This window comes from Sardina pilchardus, chromosome 17 (genome assembly GCF_963854185.1).
Source record: "Sardina pilchardus chromosome 17, fSarPil1.1, whole genome shotgun sequence".
NCBI classification, from domain to species: domain Eukaryota; kingdom Metazoa; phylum Chordata; class Actinopteri; order Clupeiformes; family Clupeidae; genus Sardina; species Sardina pilchardus.
The window spans coordinates 13,258,001-13,274,777 of record NC_085010.1 but is presented as its reverse complement, the minus strand read 5'-3'; the positions used below and the strand labels follow the sequence as shown (position 1 = coordinate 13,274,777).

The following is a 16,777-nucleotide window of genomic DNA, read 5'->3' as shown; positions in this document are numbered from 1 at the left end:
AACACCCACGCACATTCATGATTCCCACATACAATACACCCCCACACACATCTGCACATGCATACACATGCATAAACACACACACACACACACACAAACACACACACACACACACACACACACACACACACACACACACACACACACACACACACACACACACACACACACACACGTACACACCATCTCATCAGACGGTTGAGATCTGAATGCATGCACATTCATGCACACTTTGAAATGTTGCATAATTATGAATCTCTACTTCAGATAAAACAAGATAACAAATGGGTGTGTCATAGATGACTTGTTAAAAAAAAACACATCTCTCTCTCGCTCGCTCTCTCTCTGACATCTGTCTTGTTTCGGTCGTCATTAACATAACTGACCACATTACCCCGACCCTCTGCATTTGCTTCCAGTAAGCCACAGAATTTACTTTAAAGTACTATTGCTTGTTTATAAATCACTAAGTGAAGCAGGACCTAATTATATGACATGCTTCAGCAGTACACACCTTGTAGACCTCTTGGATCCTAGGAGAAGAACCAGTTAGTAAAACCTGCTGTTACAGTTTTTGCCCGTTGCTTGAACACTATAGACCCATGCTTAGACTAAAGTAACACAACTTGAAGTTTTGTTGCCATATCTCAAACACATGTACTTGTACCTATACCTTAAACAAAAGTGCTGCTTTGCACTCTAGTTGCAATTCTGCAACACACTTACTCCTTTATGCGGCACACTTGGTCCTGCATACTACTCTCTATGTCATACATGTGCATAAGACACTTCTTTCAAAAATTAAATCTCAGAGTACCATTTGTTTAGCCTGGCAAGCCAAACTATATAGAAATATATAGTCTGGGGTCGGACCATTCACAGAGCTGAAGACTGTGGGTGGGATGAACAGTTGTCTTTCAAACTGCCTCTGCACGTAATAGGCCAGCATTTGTGACCAATCGTAGCCGGTCAGCAAAAGGGCAAATACATCCTTCTTTAAAACGAATGATTTGAGTGTTTCTTTCTGCTCAACCTTCAAGAATAGCCCAAGTCTTACTCTTCCCAAGCCGATTCAAACGAGTGCGCTTCGTTAGCCTCATCCATCTTTCGTTTTTCTCTATGGTTGTGCAACACACGATGGTCTCACACCCAACTCGTCAAACGAGGACGCATGGTCCAGCCCCCTGGCGTCAATATCGGAAGCCGAGCTCAAGGACTCTGTAAACAGATAGAGCATTCTGATTGGCTAGGCTGGTCTGGAGCCTAGCGCAGGTTTGGCCTCAACGCGACCCTAGACCATCCCGCTCGGCAAAAATATTTTTGCCCGCTAGGGTGCGTCTAGATTTCTAGGCTACCATTTGTTAAACACATGTATCCAAAATAGAAAACACATTGGGTAATTGCAACCTAATACAAATACACACCTGAACGCACTTACTTGCAAAACTGAACAACAATCATCTACAAATCAGCCATCTACAAAAAGCCCTCAGTTTAGCCATTAAACATGGTGATGTGTGTGTTGTTATGAGCTAGTTAATTGAACTGCATTTCCCAGAATGCAAGAGGTCATCAAGTGTACACGTTATGAGATGCACAAGTTTTGAATGGACTCCACTAAAGTTCGCAGCATAACCCATGCAGCTGTGTCAGTGTATTATTTGAAGTGCACTACACAACATAACATGGTGTCAGATAGAGACTTCTGCGAGACAACGGAGGATATACCGCCGCGACGTGACTTTTGAGCAAGTTGGAGCTGTACAAAGACGTAGGCTGCCAAAGCTACAATCAGGCTAGTCAATGCTAGCGGCGAGTGTTAGCAGTGGAAGCGAGGAGGAACTCGACGAAAGTTTGTGGACAGACGTGCCAGAGCCGACAGTAGATCAGCCGACTGAGCCGAGGGTTTCAACTTCGCCGAGAGAACCGATTCCACAACGAAACAAAATGGATAAGCTAAGTCCGCCCACACCCATGCAGTTTAGTGGTAATCTCGCTGATAATTGGAAGCGTTTCAAGCAGAGATTTGAAATTTATCTAGCTGCTAGTGGAGCAGGAGCGGGGGATGAGAAGGTGCAAGCTCAAATCTTTCTGCACGTTATTGGGGAAGATGCACTGGACATTTATAATAGCTTTCACATTGAACCTCAAGACCTAAAGCTGGATATAGTGATGCAGAAATTCGAAGCATACTTTGTGCCTGCTAAAAATATAACATATGAGAGATATAAGTTCTTTTCCTGTGATCAAAAGACTGGCAATACTTTCGATCAGTACTTAGCCGAGCTATACACTTTGAGCAAGTCTTGTGAGTTCGAGGACCTCAGAGATTCGCTAATAAGAGATCGCATTGTATGTGGAATAACAGATAATGGACTGAGAGAGAGATTGCTGCGAGAGAAAAATTTGACATTGGATAGAACTGTGGATTTGTGCAGGGCAGCACAGAGCTCACGTGCTCAAGTAAAAGAGCTAGGCAAAACAGAGATGGCAGTGCATGCAGTAAAATCGCATGGGCAACACAAGAAACAACAGGCTGGAAAAGTGAAAGAAAAAGGGGCAGAATTCAAATGTAACAAATGCGGAGGCAGTCATGCTCCAAGATCATGTCCCGCCTTTGGAAAGACCTGTAATAATTGTGGGAAAAAGAACCATTATGCAAGATGCTGCACGGCTGGTGACACAAAGAAAACAGTGCATACTGTGGATGAGGAACCAGATGAACTTTTTGTTGATGTAGTTGAAGCATCCAGTGCTGAAAAAGAAGAATGGATTTTACCAGTGACAGTAAACGAAACAATAATACCATTTAAGTTGGATACTGGAGCACAGGTGAACTTGTTGTCATTGGCTGATTACAAAACGCTTAAAGTAAAAAGCAAGATTCATCCAGTGAAAATAAAAGTAACAGGCTACACCGGAGAAAGTGTGCCAGTTAAAGGCAGTTGTATAGCGACTTTTCAGCATAGGGGCCAGATCTTAAAGGCACAGCTCCTGATCGTGGAAAAGAAAGTGCAGCCAATATTGGGTCTATCAGCATGTGAAAAACTCAATTTAGTCAAAAGAGTGTTTGTGGTGACCACAGAGCCCAACAGTGACCAAGATGCTCTAATGGCTGAGTACAAAGATGTGTTTGAGGGACTGGGTTGCTTACCTGGTGAGCACAAAATACATGTGGATGAGGCTGTCACACCAGTGGTACACGCATGCAGGAAAGTTCCATTTGCACTGAGGGAGAGACTAAAAGAAGAGTTAATACGCATGGAAAAGCTGAACGTGATAAAGAAAATAGACGAACCGACTGATTGGGTGAGTTCATTAGTGATAGTGGAAAAGAAAAATGGTGCATTGCGAATATGCTTGGATCCTAGAGATCTGAATAAAGCAGTCAAAAGAGAGCATTTCAAGTTGCCAACCCGTGAGGAGATCATGTCCCAGTTTGCTGGTGCTAAGTGGTTCAGTAAGCTTGACGCATCCTCAGGCTTCTGGCAAATGAAACTTGATGAGGCTAGTTCTAGACTCTGCACCTTTAACACACCTGAAGGGCGATACCGATTCCTCCGCCTTCCATATGGAATCCTGTCAGCCCCGGAAGTTTATCACAAGACGATTCATACAATATTCGAACACATACCTGGAGTAACGACCATGATGGATGATGTCATCGTATGGGGGTCAACAAAGAAAGAACATGACACGCGACTGAGGCAAGTGCTGGATCGGATACGAAGCGTCAACCTGAAACTGAACCAAGACAAATGTGAGTTTGCTGTCAAGTCACTTACCTTTGTGGGAGACGTCGTATCTGAGGAAGGGGTGAGTCCTGATCCAAGGAAGACCTCTGCCATAGCAAACATGGAGAAACCTCAAAATAAGGAAGAAGTGAGACGTTTCTTAGGGATGGTGACGTACCTGGCAAAGTTCATCCCCAGGTTGTCCACCGTGTCAGCGCCACTTAGAATACTTCTGGAACAGAAGAATGAGTGGATTTGGCAACATGAGCAAGAACATTGCTTTCAGACATTGAAAAACATACTTACCTCAGAGCCTGTGCTGAAATTCTATGACCCGAAGAAGAACACAAGGATCTCAGCGGATGCGTCGCAATATGGTCTAGGGGCCGTCCTTCTGCAGCTGTATGAGGAGACATGGCAACCAGTGGCCTATGCATCTAGGGCCCTGACAAGTGCCGAGGTCAACTACGCGCAGATCGAGAAGGAGCTGCTGGCTTCTACATATGCATGTGAACGTTTCCATCAATACATATATGGACAAGCAGTCGAAGTGGAGGCAGACCATAAACCCTTGGTCGCCATCATGTCCAAGCCACTGACTGACTGTCCAATGAGAATACAGCGTATGTTGATAAGGCTACAGAAATATGATGTGAATATGACGTATACACCTGGAAAGTATACATGTATGCCGCAGATACACTGTCTAGAGCAGTAGACAAACATGAAAGACAGGATGACGAGAAATGTGCTGACATACAGGCATATGTTGACATGATAGTGGCATCACTGCCAGTGTCAAGCGAAAGAACAGAACAGATCAGAAAAGAAACTGAAAAGGATGAGACAATGAAAGAGCTAAAGAAGATGATTACAAGAGGATGGCCTGAACACAAAAGTGACTGTTCACTACGGGTTCAAGACTACTGGACGTACAGAACAGAGCTGTCAGTTGTTAATGACATAGTGTTCAAGGGCAACAAGTTTGTAATTCCGTCTTCAATGCGCAAAGAGATGCTACGAAAGATACATGAAGGACACCTGGGTGAAGAGAAGTGTAAACGCAGAGCACGTGAGGTGATGTATTGGCCTAGGATGAATCAAGACATTGGCCACACTACAGCCTCATGTGAAATATGCTTGACCTATCGACCTAAGCAGCAAGCAGAGCCACTCATGTCCTACCCTGTGCCTGACAGACCATTCCACAGAGTGGGAGCGGATTTGTTTGACTGTGATGGTAAGAGCCACATAGTTGTCACTGATTACTTCACAAACTATCCAGAAGTTGCAACATTACAGACAACATCAAGCAAAACAGTCGTTTCATTCTTAAAAACAGTCTTTGCAAGACACGGTGTCCCATGCGAACTAGTGTCGGACAATGGTCCACAGTTTGCAAGTAGTGTGTTTGCTGACTTTGCAAGAGAATGGGGGTTCCAGCACATAACATCAAGCCCACATTATCCTAGATCAAATGGCCTTGCGGAGAGCTCAGTGAAGGTGGTCAAAGGTCTCATGAAAAAGGCACTAGATGAAAAGGCAGACTTTCAGCAGAGTCTGATGATCTACAGGAGTGCACCATTGCAGAACGGTCTATCACCAGCGCAGATGTTGATGGGTCGACGCATACGCACAAATCTGCCAATACATGAAGAGCTGTTGACACCACATGGAGCACACAAAGTCAAAATAGCCAAAGCAAAAGAGAAAGAGAAACAAAAACAGCAACATGACAAGAGAGCAAAGCACTTACGTGACTTGAAGCCAGGAGAACATGTCAGAATAAGAGATCACGTGACTGGCATCTGGAATATACAAGGATCAGTGGATCGAGAAGTGGCACCACGCTCATATCTAGTCCAGACAGAGCATGGAACATCTCTGAGACGAAATCGTGTTGATCTCAGGCCACAAGTGTCGAATCAGCATTCTGTGGAGCAGCCGGACACTACACCTCAGATCGCCGACACCACAGGTGACCTGGTTGACCACAATTCGCAAAACGAAACATCAGATCCGGAAGTTCCAGATGTGAATGCCTTTGTGAAAACACCTGGCAGACCAAGGCGTCATGTGCAGCCTCCTCAAAGACTCATTGAAAGTTGCTGAACACTGTAAATGGTTGACACAAAGTGACATGTAAAAAAAAAAAAAAAACCAAATTGTGTTTTTATGATTGTATTATGTGGTTGCTATGAATGTGCTAAAATGAGCATTAGACTGAAGTAATGTTAAGCAAATATTTGGTTAAATGTGATGTTTATGTTGATTTAGAGAGAAAGGTAATTTCTTCTTTAAAGGGGGGAGATGTGTTGTTATGAGCTAGTTAATTGAACTGCATCTCCCAGAATGCAAGAGGTCATCAAGTGTACACGTTATGAGATGCACAAGTTTTGAATGGACTCCACTAAAGTTCGCAGCATAACCCACGCAGCTGTGTCAGTGTATTATTTGAAGTGCACTACACAACATAACAATGTGAATGGTACTGTACATCCTAGTGTTGTCATGTTGTACTTGAGTTTTGGCCCAATGAGCGAAGATTGGTGAAATCTATTCAAGCAAGGTGTTTTATATAAAGTAGACTAGTGTGTTCCTCCTGATCTGAAAGTATGCTTAATGATGCAAGTGTGTTCATTTTGTCACCAGAGTTACATTTTGACAAAGGATTGTTATGTTTTGATAGCAGAGTTTAGGTACTGATAGTAGAGTTTCAATTTGACATAGATGTGAAAGGTATATTTCCTAGTGTTGCATTATGTTTACTTGTGTGTACAGTATGAGTTTTGGCACTGTGAGCGAAGTTTTGCGAAATGTGTTCAAGCAACGAGCAAGAACTTTAGCTAAACATGGTGAAGCAGTGCTTAGTTGCTTGCTATGCAGTTCATATGGTTTCAGATGACATCAAACTTTAACCTGCATGACATCAAACTGCAACTAACCAAACTAGACTTGATACCAAACTGTTCTCAGAAGTCTTCTGCTAATAGACCAAATGTTCTTCCTTTAAAATTACTTGTACGTATTTCTGCTGATGGTGAGGTTTAGCTGGTGGTTTAGCTGCATGATGTCCTGGAACAGTTTTTGCATTTGTGTGTGTGTGTGTGTGTGTGTGTGTGTGTGTGCGCACACATAGACATATGTGTGTGTGTGTGTGTGTGTGTGTGTGTGTGTGTGTGTGTGTGTGTGTGTGTGTGTGTGTGTGTGTGCACACATAGACATATGTGTGCACATGTGTGTGTGTGTGTGTGTGTGTGTGTGTGTGTGTGTGTGTGTGTGTCTGTGTCTGTGTCTGTGTCTGTGTGCAGGGTGTGCAGATCTGCTACCATCTTTGCAGAAAGGGTTAGATTCGGATGAACAGAGCACTTTATCTTGTTCTGTGATGCCAACACAGAAAGTATGCAACTTAAGTCAGTCCAAGAAATGTCAGATGTTATTTCACAACCCTATAATTAGGCTTACGTTATACTCCGTAGCCAGTTTAGCCCACTGTGGTAGCAAATCAGTAGCTCCATGGCAATTCACATGGAGTTGTGCATGATGGAACTAGAATTGGATCAGGGATGAAATACTGAGGAAGAACCAGACCCAAGATTGGAATCAAATGTCTCTGACTGTCGAGCATCCTGTCGCTCCTTTGTAGGCCTGTTTTCTCTACTGGCATAGGCAGAAAGCATAACCCCCAAACACTCACTACCAGCCCCTGTCTTCATACAGTAACTGTTGCTGCTTGCTAGGTTTGACTGATGTAGTTAGCAATGATTTATCTTAGATTAGGTGGTAATGCAATTTTTAAGGCTAAACTATGGGGTCATTGCTTTATGCAATTAAAAACTTTATACAAAAAAAAACAATATCAACTAGATTTCTTTCTCACATATGTGTGATTGTAGGAATGAACAATTGTGAGATTAATTCAGTGTTTACCAACAGTGGTCAGATGGCTTCAGACTCCCATCAACTTTTGGCAAAGATAGAGATAGAGAGAGAAATAGAGAGAGAGAGAGAGAGAGAGAGAGAGAGTACGTGTATGTCAAAATGCATCACTGAGCATGACTCAAGCATTTTCTTTCTTTAATGGTTGATTGTTGTTCCTTTCCCAATTTCTGTCCCAGCGGTCGGTCATCAAATTGATCTGAGCATTACAGAAAAGGCACAAATACAACCCAAGCAATGCCAGCAGTTGACTGATGACATTTCTTTGGCCTAGCATCTTGGTACCTGCCAACCTTGCAGCGGGCACCCATGCTTTACTGATCACTTACATCGACCACCTCAAAAGCGCTAAAAGGGATCAATTATTGGCTCTGAGGATGGAAAAAACAACCACTTGCTCGCTGGACTTCTGCCTACGGTGCAGCAGAACTGGGGAGGTCAATAATTTGATTAGGCGCTGACTGAGGCTGTCGTGATGAGTTAGAGCTGAGAAAGAGAGAGAGAGGAGAAAGTGAGAAAGAGAGAGAGAGAGAGAGAAGAGAAAGAGAGAAGAAATAGAGAGAAAAGGAGTAAGAGAGAGAGAAGATAGAAAAAAAAGAGAATGAAAGAGAGAAAAGAAAGAGAGGGAGAAAGACACCCTTGTTGTCTAACAGCAAGGCCCTCTCATCTTCCTCTCCTATCGCCATGACGTCCTGTTGGCTCACATCAGCGCCTCTACCCTTGAGCACGGCATGCTGGGTAATTGTCACAGGGATGTTGTGCAGTTGGAAAATCGAGGGCTTTCAGGCTTTCGTGTCGTCTCATCTCGTCTCGTCCTGTCTTCCTCTTTCGTCGCTTCTCTTCCTCTGCCAGGCAAAGGTAATTTTGTCATGCAAGTCCCCGTCCTGATAGGAGATAAAGGAATGATTAAAGGGGAAAGGGATGTGTCAGGAAGAGGAGGAGGAAGATGAGGAAGGAGGGGGAGTGTGTGTTTGTGTGCTCGTGAAGATGGTTCAGGAAGTGGGACGTTAGCAGACGTCTCTAAACAAAGTGCGGCCAATCAGATAGGGAACTCCCTTTTCCTCTGCAAATTACCCCAGACGGCCAGCGTACCTGCCAGAGCGAGGAAATCTATCCTCACTTGGCCTCTCTGATCGTAGAGCAGTTTATCTCAAGGATCTGATACGCCTATCCAATTTCCCCCCACTGTCTTGTGTGAAGGCATTCCAGGGATCACTGGCCTTTTGGGATCAGCTGCTTTCCCAATGACTTTCCTCATAGGTGAACCCGAACGTCTCTAAATGAACGTGTCTGGCTTATGATGAATGGAAGTATTACGCGCGGTATTGACAGCTTGATTGATTCATTGCCATTCATTGAATGACAAACAGGGCATTATTTGTCCTTTGGCCGTGCTTTAACTCATATCTCAAACGTACTGGTTGACTTAGTTTAATTGGAGTGCATTGATGTTTCTGATAAATGGGGGCATGACTTTGAGGTTTCACTGCGCACTGATCCTGTTCCCTTAGTAGTATAGTGATCCAAGTAGTCGGAAGCTACTGAAAATAGAGTGTATTGAATTCAACACCGCAGTGGCCGTTATTGACAAATCTCTGGGGCCTGGTAGCCAGCAGGAGCCTCGATGTTATATGAGCCTCATTGCTCGACTATAAATAACACACGCGAATTGTGAATCTGAGCAAAGAGCACTGTTGGGGGCAACAGGAGACGACCGCCTCAAGTGCTCCTATCGGCAGCCTAATCCATTTCGAGGGGAACTTAATGCCACCCAAAGAATAGCTGGGAGCCACAAGTCTGACAGTGCCCGCTGGAGGTAGATAATAATAGGGCCTTAATAGATTAACTCGGAGTGATTTGTTGCCTTGGCCAGGCGAGGTAGACACTGCTGGAAATGGAAACGGCCGTCGACTGGGGGTGGGGGGGTGGGGGTTGATAAATGGGGGTGATTCGTTTGCATGCATAATTGCAATTATCCCACCGACAGTCTTGCCCCCTTCTCTCTCTTTCTCTCTCTCTCTCTCTCCTGAACCCCAACCTTTTCAGCTGCCTGCCCCCTTGCTGGCTATGAGGTAATCTCCAAACTTTACCATGTCACAGTTTCTTTCAGGGGGAACTCATGGTAGAGAGTAAATAAGTTGACATTTCCTGAGAGGTCAGGAAAGTTGGTATCAGGTAGTTTTAATTGGATTTGTGCATCTGAGGCCCACATTTCAAAGCTTAAAGCATTAAGGAGTCTGGTTGTTTTTTATAGCCGTCTCATTGTTACAGTATGACACATTATTCACTTACATGGCTACATTCTCCATGTTGAACGGCTTGCTTGTCACACATTACACAGAGAGTAAAAAAAGAAGCACAAATTACATTTTCAGAAGAATTTAGAACAGAGGAAAGTTGTGTAATATGGTTTCAGATGACAGAAAGGGTGTTTAGTTCATTTCTCCGCAGTAGAACAACTTGTCAAGCAACACTATATAATTTGCAACTTGCTACATTCTGAGATATGTCTTCATACGCAACCATTTAGGCTGGGTGAACCTTGCCTGACCTGCCAGCAAATTTGGATTTCACCTGGCAGCTCAGGCTGGAAACCTGCGCACATCTATCTCCCCTGCTTCCTGTCTACAACCTTTGGGTCCAATCACAAACAGTGAGTGATCAGCTTATCCAAAAAACACACCCGAATCGTTGGTTTGATTGGTTGAAGGACTATCCAAGCCTATGGAGTCATTTGAACTATGCTCATTGATCACACCTCTTGTGCAGTAGAAATAAAGTGCAGACTCCCCAGACTAATGTTCAATCTTAAAAGATTGAGCTTATTATGGTGATAGCCAGACTAACCTGTCTTCTCTCTCTAGCCGTAAAGATTACAGTATGCTCTCTGTAGTTCTGTGGTCTAACAGAAAACACACCGTGTGATATTAGTCATATTAACTGTGACTAATATCACAAAAAGATGCCAGTTAGCATGCTAGCAGGCTTTCAGCAGTTTCAGCTGGGCTGTTGGAGATGTCTGAAAAGGGTGTTTGCTTGCTTTTTCGGTTCATGCTTTTTAAATAATTACTATAGACAGCAATAGTCAAGAACTCTATAATGTTGTGTTGATGGTTAAGAACCAAACTGATTCTTTGAGTTCTACCAGGAAGACTCAGTAGACAGAATAGAAGCAGATAACAATTTAATTTGATAAGGAGTAGCTTCAAGCATATAAAAGTTCAGGATAAACAATCTTTGGCGTAGGCCCCGTCTCGACTCCGTCCAGGGATGAACGGAACTCGGATCCTGCTCAATCAATGAAGGTAATTGTCAAAAGAGGTCAGAGACAGGGGGACACTGTGGCACAACAGGCTACAGTGCTCGTGCCCTGTACGGGTCTGAGTGCTCACGGGGACCCAGGCTCAAATCAGGCCTGCGCTCATGTCCCGATCCCACCCCATGTCTTTCTCCCACTTTTTCATGTCTCTCTAGATACAAATAAAGGCAAAATGCTCAAAAAATAAACTAAAAAAAAAGAGGTCAGAGATGGGTTTACATGAATCGTTATTCCCTCAGGAGCCAGGAAAAACTTTTGAAGTTTCACCGGAATAAACTTCTATTTACTCGATGAGGACATGTCCTCACACACACCTACTGTAAGTTCAGGCTCACACTGCAAGCCAGATTTACTCATTGTTGACCTCTGACCTCTGTGTGTGTCTGGTCTTCACGAACCACCTGCCATCTTGTCTCTGATAACGATGATGATGATGGAAGAAGTTCACTTCACTTCATTCACCACGGACTGAGATACATCTGCTAGCGGAGGGGGGTATGACCCCCTGGGGTCAACAGCAGAGTCCACAGTTGGCATCATTATGATGCACCAGAAGAGGATCCTGGTCCGTCCACACTTGGGGCTCGGCACGCTGTTTTGGGAGTTCGTCGGTTGCCATGGAGACAGACCTCAGGGTACCGAAAGAAACCCAATTAACAGATGGGATGCTGAGAGACCCACCTGCCAATCAGTCTAACCCGACAGAGGAGGAGAGAAGGGGAGAGCCGCACTGCCCAGCGTTAGAGTTTTCACCGTCTACCACGAGTAATAGTGTGGGAACCACTTGCCTACAGTATAGACCCTTTCAATATTTATCAACATCTTAGGTTGGGTTTGCAAGCAGCATGGGGTCAGAAAAATGGAGCAGCTACTAGACCTGCATGTTGAGCTGTCAAGGTATGTAGGCCTACTGTAGGCCTGTAGGCCTACTGTCATTGTCACCCAAGGAATGCAAACCATATCTTGATAAATTAGTATTAGCTAATGGAGATTATTTGCCTTATCCTAAGCAGATAACAGAATGGGTAGATAATGTTAGCAAGTGGCCAGAGATTCATTAGAATGTCATACAGTATACGGTTATCTGGTTGACAAGCCCAGTATGTGTGTACATGTAAAAAAGTAGCACATAAGTACTGTAGGCTTGACATTCCAGTCAATTCACACACAATTCCATGGGATGGAAAGTTTTCTGACCCTGGCATGCTGTGCACACCTTTTATGTGCTGTGCACACCTTTAAAAAAAAAAAAAAAACAGGAAGCTGGGCTTTCTTATGTTTTTAATCGACTCTTGATGAACTAATGGGTCTCAAGGAAAACAGTGGAAGGTTTGACCCCTGAAATATTTATTTTTGTGGGACGAGATACATTTCGGCACACAATACTGAGGTGCCATTGCCGCTGGTAGAATACTCAGAATTCCCAGAAGTGGTGGGTGTACCTCTCAGGCTCATTCTGACGTTTGAGGTGAATAATGTGAATATAGAACGCCTGGTGTTGTACCACTTAGCTTTGTTGTTCTGACCAGGAACATGAATCTTTTCATCACGTCTCAAATAATTGGGTACCCTATTAGTGCTGAATGAGTAGCCAGTACATTGACAGCCTTTTGGTGTTTTAAGCCCCTAATGTTGTTTAGGTCCAGGCAGCGCTGCATGGAAAGCACTAGGGACGGGTTAGGCACAGGTTAAGGGTTAGGGTCGAAGTTTAGGGTTAAGTGCCTTGAAGTCGACGGTTGCATCACTCCCTTGAAGTCGACGGTGGGGGCTTAAAACACCATCCAGCACATTGACACTTGTCCAAAAGGGGGAATTCATACACTGTGTTACTTTAATTTAGTGCGGCTGCACAGTGCACTGTAAAACAATGCTATCATAACGATCGAGCAACGGTTGTGCTACTGCTCCACTGAGCCTCACAGCTTCCTCATTCAGCATTCATAAAGACCCACCTGAGAGAGCTATGCGGACATCAAACATTCATCACAAGAATCAGACTAAAAGAGAGAAGAAGAAGGAGGAGGAGGAGGAGAAGATGACAATGATGATGATGTAATAATGATGACATAAAGACAGTCCTGTACACTTTGAAACACACTGCAAAAGATAGATCTTTATTTATCCCTGTGTGTTACAGTAGAAAGAGAGGGAGAGAGAGAGAGAAAAACAAACGAGTGCAATGACATCTCCACCTGGACGGAACATTCTACACAGCCATAAGAATACACACACACACAAACAAAAACAAAATAAGGGATTGAGTGATCAAGTTGGACACCCCACGCCCGCACCCACCCAGCGTACCACCCCCCTCCCCCTCTCTCCTCACTCCTGTGTTGAAGCTCCTTGCACTACTAAATAAAGCACAAGAATACTGTTGATTCACTGTAAGGCAACTGTTACCACCACTAACCCATAACTTCAAGAACAGAGTGATATTGTGTGTGTGTGTGTGTGTGTGTGTGTGTGTGTGTGTGTGTGTGTGTGTGTGTGCGTGTGTGTGTGTGTGTTGGTGCTTTCCTTTCAAGCATAAGAGGAAATGTTTTGGGCCACAATCTATAGTAAGTGTCCTAAAATACAATGCACTTTTTTATGTTGGTACATCCATACGTGTAAGGTAGGTATAGAGGGTTAATACCACGTAATAAAAGACGGAAGGCTTTTTATTACTTTTATAAGTACACTGTAGTAAGGACAGTTAGCATAAAGGGTGTCCAGATTTTGTACTACCTAGCACTTCAAACTAGTCAACAAAAGCACTTAACTAATGCAAAGTCCCTGACCTGTGATACTGAAGGCCCAGTGAGAATACTTCCTCATTTAACCAATCTGTCTGTTTAATTATTTATCATTACTGATTGATTATGCCATCCAATTAAAATAAAAAGAAGCAGGAAATTAAGATTTAACTTTAATTTCTCAGCAGATTTTACATTGGGTTCTATATATTCTGCTTTTTATCATTTGAATGGCTGGATCTGTCTTCCAAATAAAACTAAATTTCCCCGGTGTAGAATAAAGTAAAGCCGTATCTTATCTTCAATGGCAAATGTCTATGAGGGTTCTTAAAGCTGTTAAAGGAACACACCACTGTTTTGTGAAATTGGGTTATTCACAGTCTCCCTTAGAGTTAAGATAAGTGAGCAAAATGTTTGTCTCTGCACTTTCATTGTCTGGCAGTGCCCCCACTAGCTTAGCTTAGCTTGTCTTGAGTAAAAGTGAGTCCCAAGTCAGTATTCGCCAAGGAAATCGCCTCATCTTAATCTGCATTGCCATTTGGGCTCATTGTGAATACAGAGGCCATAATTAGGGATTTTGTTGTTGTTGTTGTTGTTGTTGTTGTTGTTGTTGTTGTTGTTGATGATGTTGTTGGCTCACTTTTACTCATGACATGCTATCCGGCAATGAGAGATTCCATTCACTATGCTAAGCTAAGCTAGCGGGAGCGCTGCAAGACTAACACAATGCATGCACAGAGACAAAACTGTTTTTGCTTACTTATTGGACTCTAGGGGAGATGGTGAATAGCCCAAATTCATAAAACAGTGGTGTGTTCCTTTAAGACTCACTCATCACAGCAATATGTACTTGGGTAAATAAAACATCAACAAACAAGCCATGTTTACATGGACACTTTTAATCCGATTAGAAACAGAATAACGGCTCAATCGGAATAGAAATTCTCATATAAACACCTCAATCTGAATAAAAATGCCTGAACCGATCAAAATGGGAGAGTTTAATTGATGTCAAAAGACAAAAAAAAACTGTCCATGTAAACGTTGCTACTGTTTCATCCTGTTCTATGATGGTGGTGGGGGGGGGTTAATTGAAATTCCATCTCACAAGCCATCAGCAGCACAGATGAGCTGACTGATCATAGAGAGAAACACAACACAAGTATGTGCGTTATTGCGCATTATTGGCTTTGCTAATAGCCTACGAAACTGGCTACCTCGTTGTTTTACCTGCTAGACCCACAACAAATTCAATTCTGCGGTTGAGAAGAAGAGGGACTTCAAAAACAGAGGTACAACAACTGACTTGTTTCTACACTCTCTACGGTTTTCTTCCCCATATAACAAAGGTGCACTAAAAGGACTCTGCGTTCTCTAACTAATACCTTCTAGAAAACGAGAACAGCGTCCCCTCTAAAATCAAGTTAGCCTGACATGGCAAAAAACACATTCATTTCACAATCCCTGTGCTAGTTCTCCTAAACAGACTGTTAAATATGGCAGAAATAGATATCGTTCTACTGCAACTGCATGACCTCGTCATAAGTTACTACATGATAATTATATTGCTTTATCAGGTAATTCTGTTTGGCTATAGGTCGTGATCTTGCCACGTCGTCTCAGTAGTTCAATTTAATATTGCAATGTTGCAAGTGTGCAGTATTGGTTTAGTCCAGGTCTGGGTTCTTTAAAGCCGGGTGATAAAATGTCAGCGTTCTAAGGAAACATCAAATCAAAGGTTCTTGGCTGCTGAAAGGAACCATTTTGCTTTGCATAAAATGCCTGATGTGGAAAAGATTCCTCACCACTAACCGTCTCCTCTGAGGTTTATACTTGTATTATATGCTCACCAAGGATCTGCTTTTAATCTTTGATAAGGGCGGAAAAAAAAAAGAAAAAGAAAAACCTCACCGTTTCTAATCTTAACCAGCCAATATCAGTGACCCATCCAAAGAATGTGGCCTTGTTGTAGTTCACATGGAAAAGACCCATTACAACCCTTATAACAGTTATAAATAATCCTACTGCTAAGACTTTAAAGAGCCAAAACCTGGCGTTCAGCGCAGTGCAAATGAGAAGAACATACCAAAGAGATATTAATAAGCTGGAGCCTCTCTCGATCTGCCACGGGTGGGTTACCTCAGTCTGTTTACCTGCTCCACACAAACACAAACACACACACACACACACACACACACACACACACACACATACACGGAGGCTCCAGTACACAACGCAGGGGGGTTAGAGAATGTGCTCCAGGGGCATATGTGCCCTCTCTTGGGTGTATTTTTATTCTAAGTGTCCATTTTAAACACCCCCGTTTTTTTCTTCTAGCAGACGGCTGCTACCGCTGGGTGCGTTGCCCATCACGTCAACCGACGCCGCTGTCCCATTCTCAAGTGTCTTGTCTGAGTCAGGTCAGGAGCGGGGCAAGGGAGAGGTAGAGAACAACCGTCCCTCCTCCCCCCCCTCCAAAAAATACAGACACCCCCCCTTGGACCCCAGAGGGGCGGCTGTTTTTACATGTGAAGAGTCGAGTCCGTGTGGAAGGGGCTGATGGGATAGGGGAGGACAGGAAATGTCCCTGTCCCGCCTCAGTCAGTCATTCACTCAGGATCCTCTCCGTAGTCCCCTACCGCCCTCACACACACAGCAGCATCTGGGCGAGGCCATGTCTCTAGGCAACACAAAACAAAACAAACAAAAGGTTAGTGCATTGTTGTTTTATAGTTTGGCAACTATAACATCAATTGCTAATGATTTTGTACATCGATTATTATTATTTTTTTTGAATGACAGTACGCCAAATAACTTTGGTGTGAGGACAAAACAAGGCATAATCTTGTCATAACCTTCAACTTTAGGAAACACATTAACATTATTTTCCATGCTTTCTGACATTTAATTGCTCGACAAGTAACTACAATAGATTAATCTAAGAATACATTTATTAGGTAGCCCTATATTGTAGGACATCTGCTGTGGCATAGTTTGAACTTTGAACTTTGAACTTTCTGGTCTTATGACAGGGTTCACAGCTCAAG

At 43.4% G+C, this 16,777-nt stretch overlaps 2 protein-coding genes across 2 annotated transcripts in view; one reads left to right on the top strand and one right to left on the bottom strand.

The window, feature by feature from the left end:
• Nucleotides 1-2,838: 2,838 nt before the first annotated feature.
• Nucleotides 2,839-5,772, top strand: LOC134061707 (uncharacterized). Its single transcript, XM_062517466.1, has 2 exons — nt 2,839-4,243; nt 5,645-5,772. The coding sequence occupies exons 1-2, from the start codon at nt 3,112-3,114 to the stop codon at nt 5,770-5,772; spliced, it is 1,260 nt and encodes a 419-aa protein (XP_062373450.1). The 5' UTR covers nt 2,839-3,111.
• Nucleotides 5,773-13,085: 7,313 nt separating this feature from the next.
• The window catches only part of shisal1a (shisa like 1a), an 87,347-nt gene continuing 83,655 nt past the window's right edge, over nt 13,086-16,777 (bottom strand). Inside the window, exon 5 of the mRNA XM_062518602.1 lies at nt 13,086-16,410. Coding sequence (XP_062374586.1) covers nt 16,410 — 1 coding nt within the window. The 3' untranslated portion in view covers nt 13,086-16,409. The remainder of the gene's footprint in view (nt 16,411-16,777) is intronic.

Excerpts from the sequence above, each read along its gene's own strand:
- LOC134061707 (XM_062517466.1), top strand. The coding sequence starts at position 3,112 with ATGGCTGAGTACAAAGATGTGTTTGAGGGACTGGGTTGCTTACCTGGT. Across the intron at positions 4,244-5,644 it reads GCTGGCTTCTACATATGCAT|GCCACAAGTGTCGAATCAGC; the intron begins GTGAACGTTTCC and ends TGTTGATCTCAG.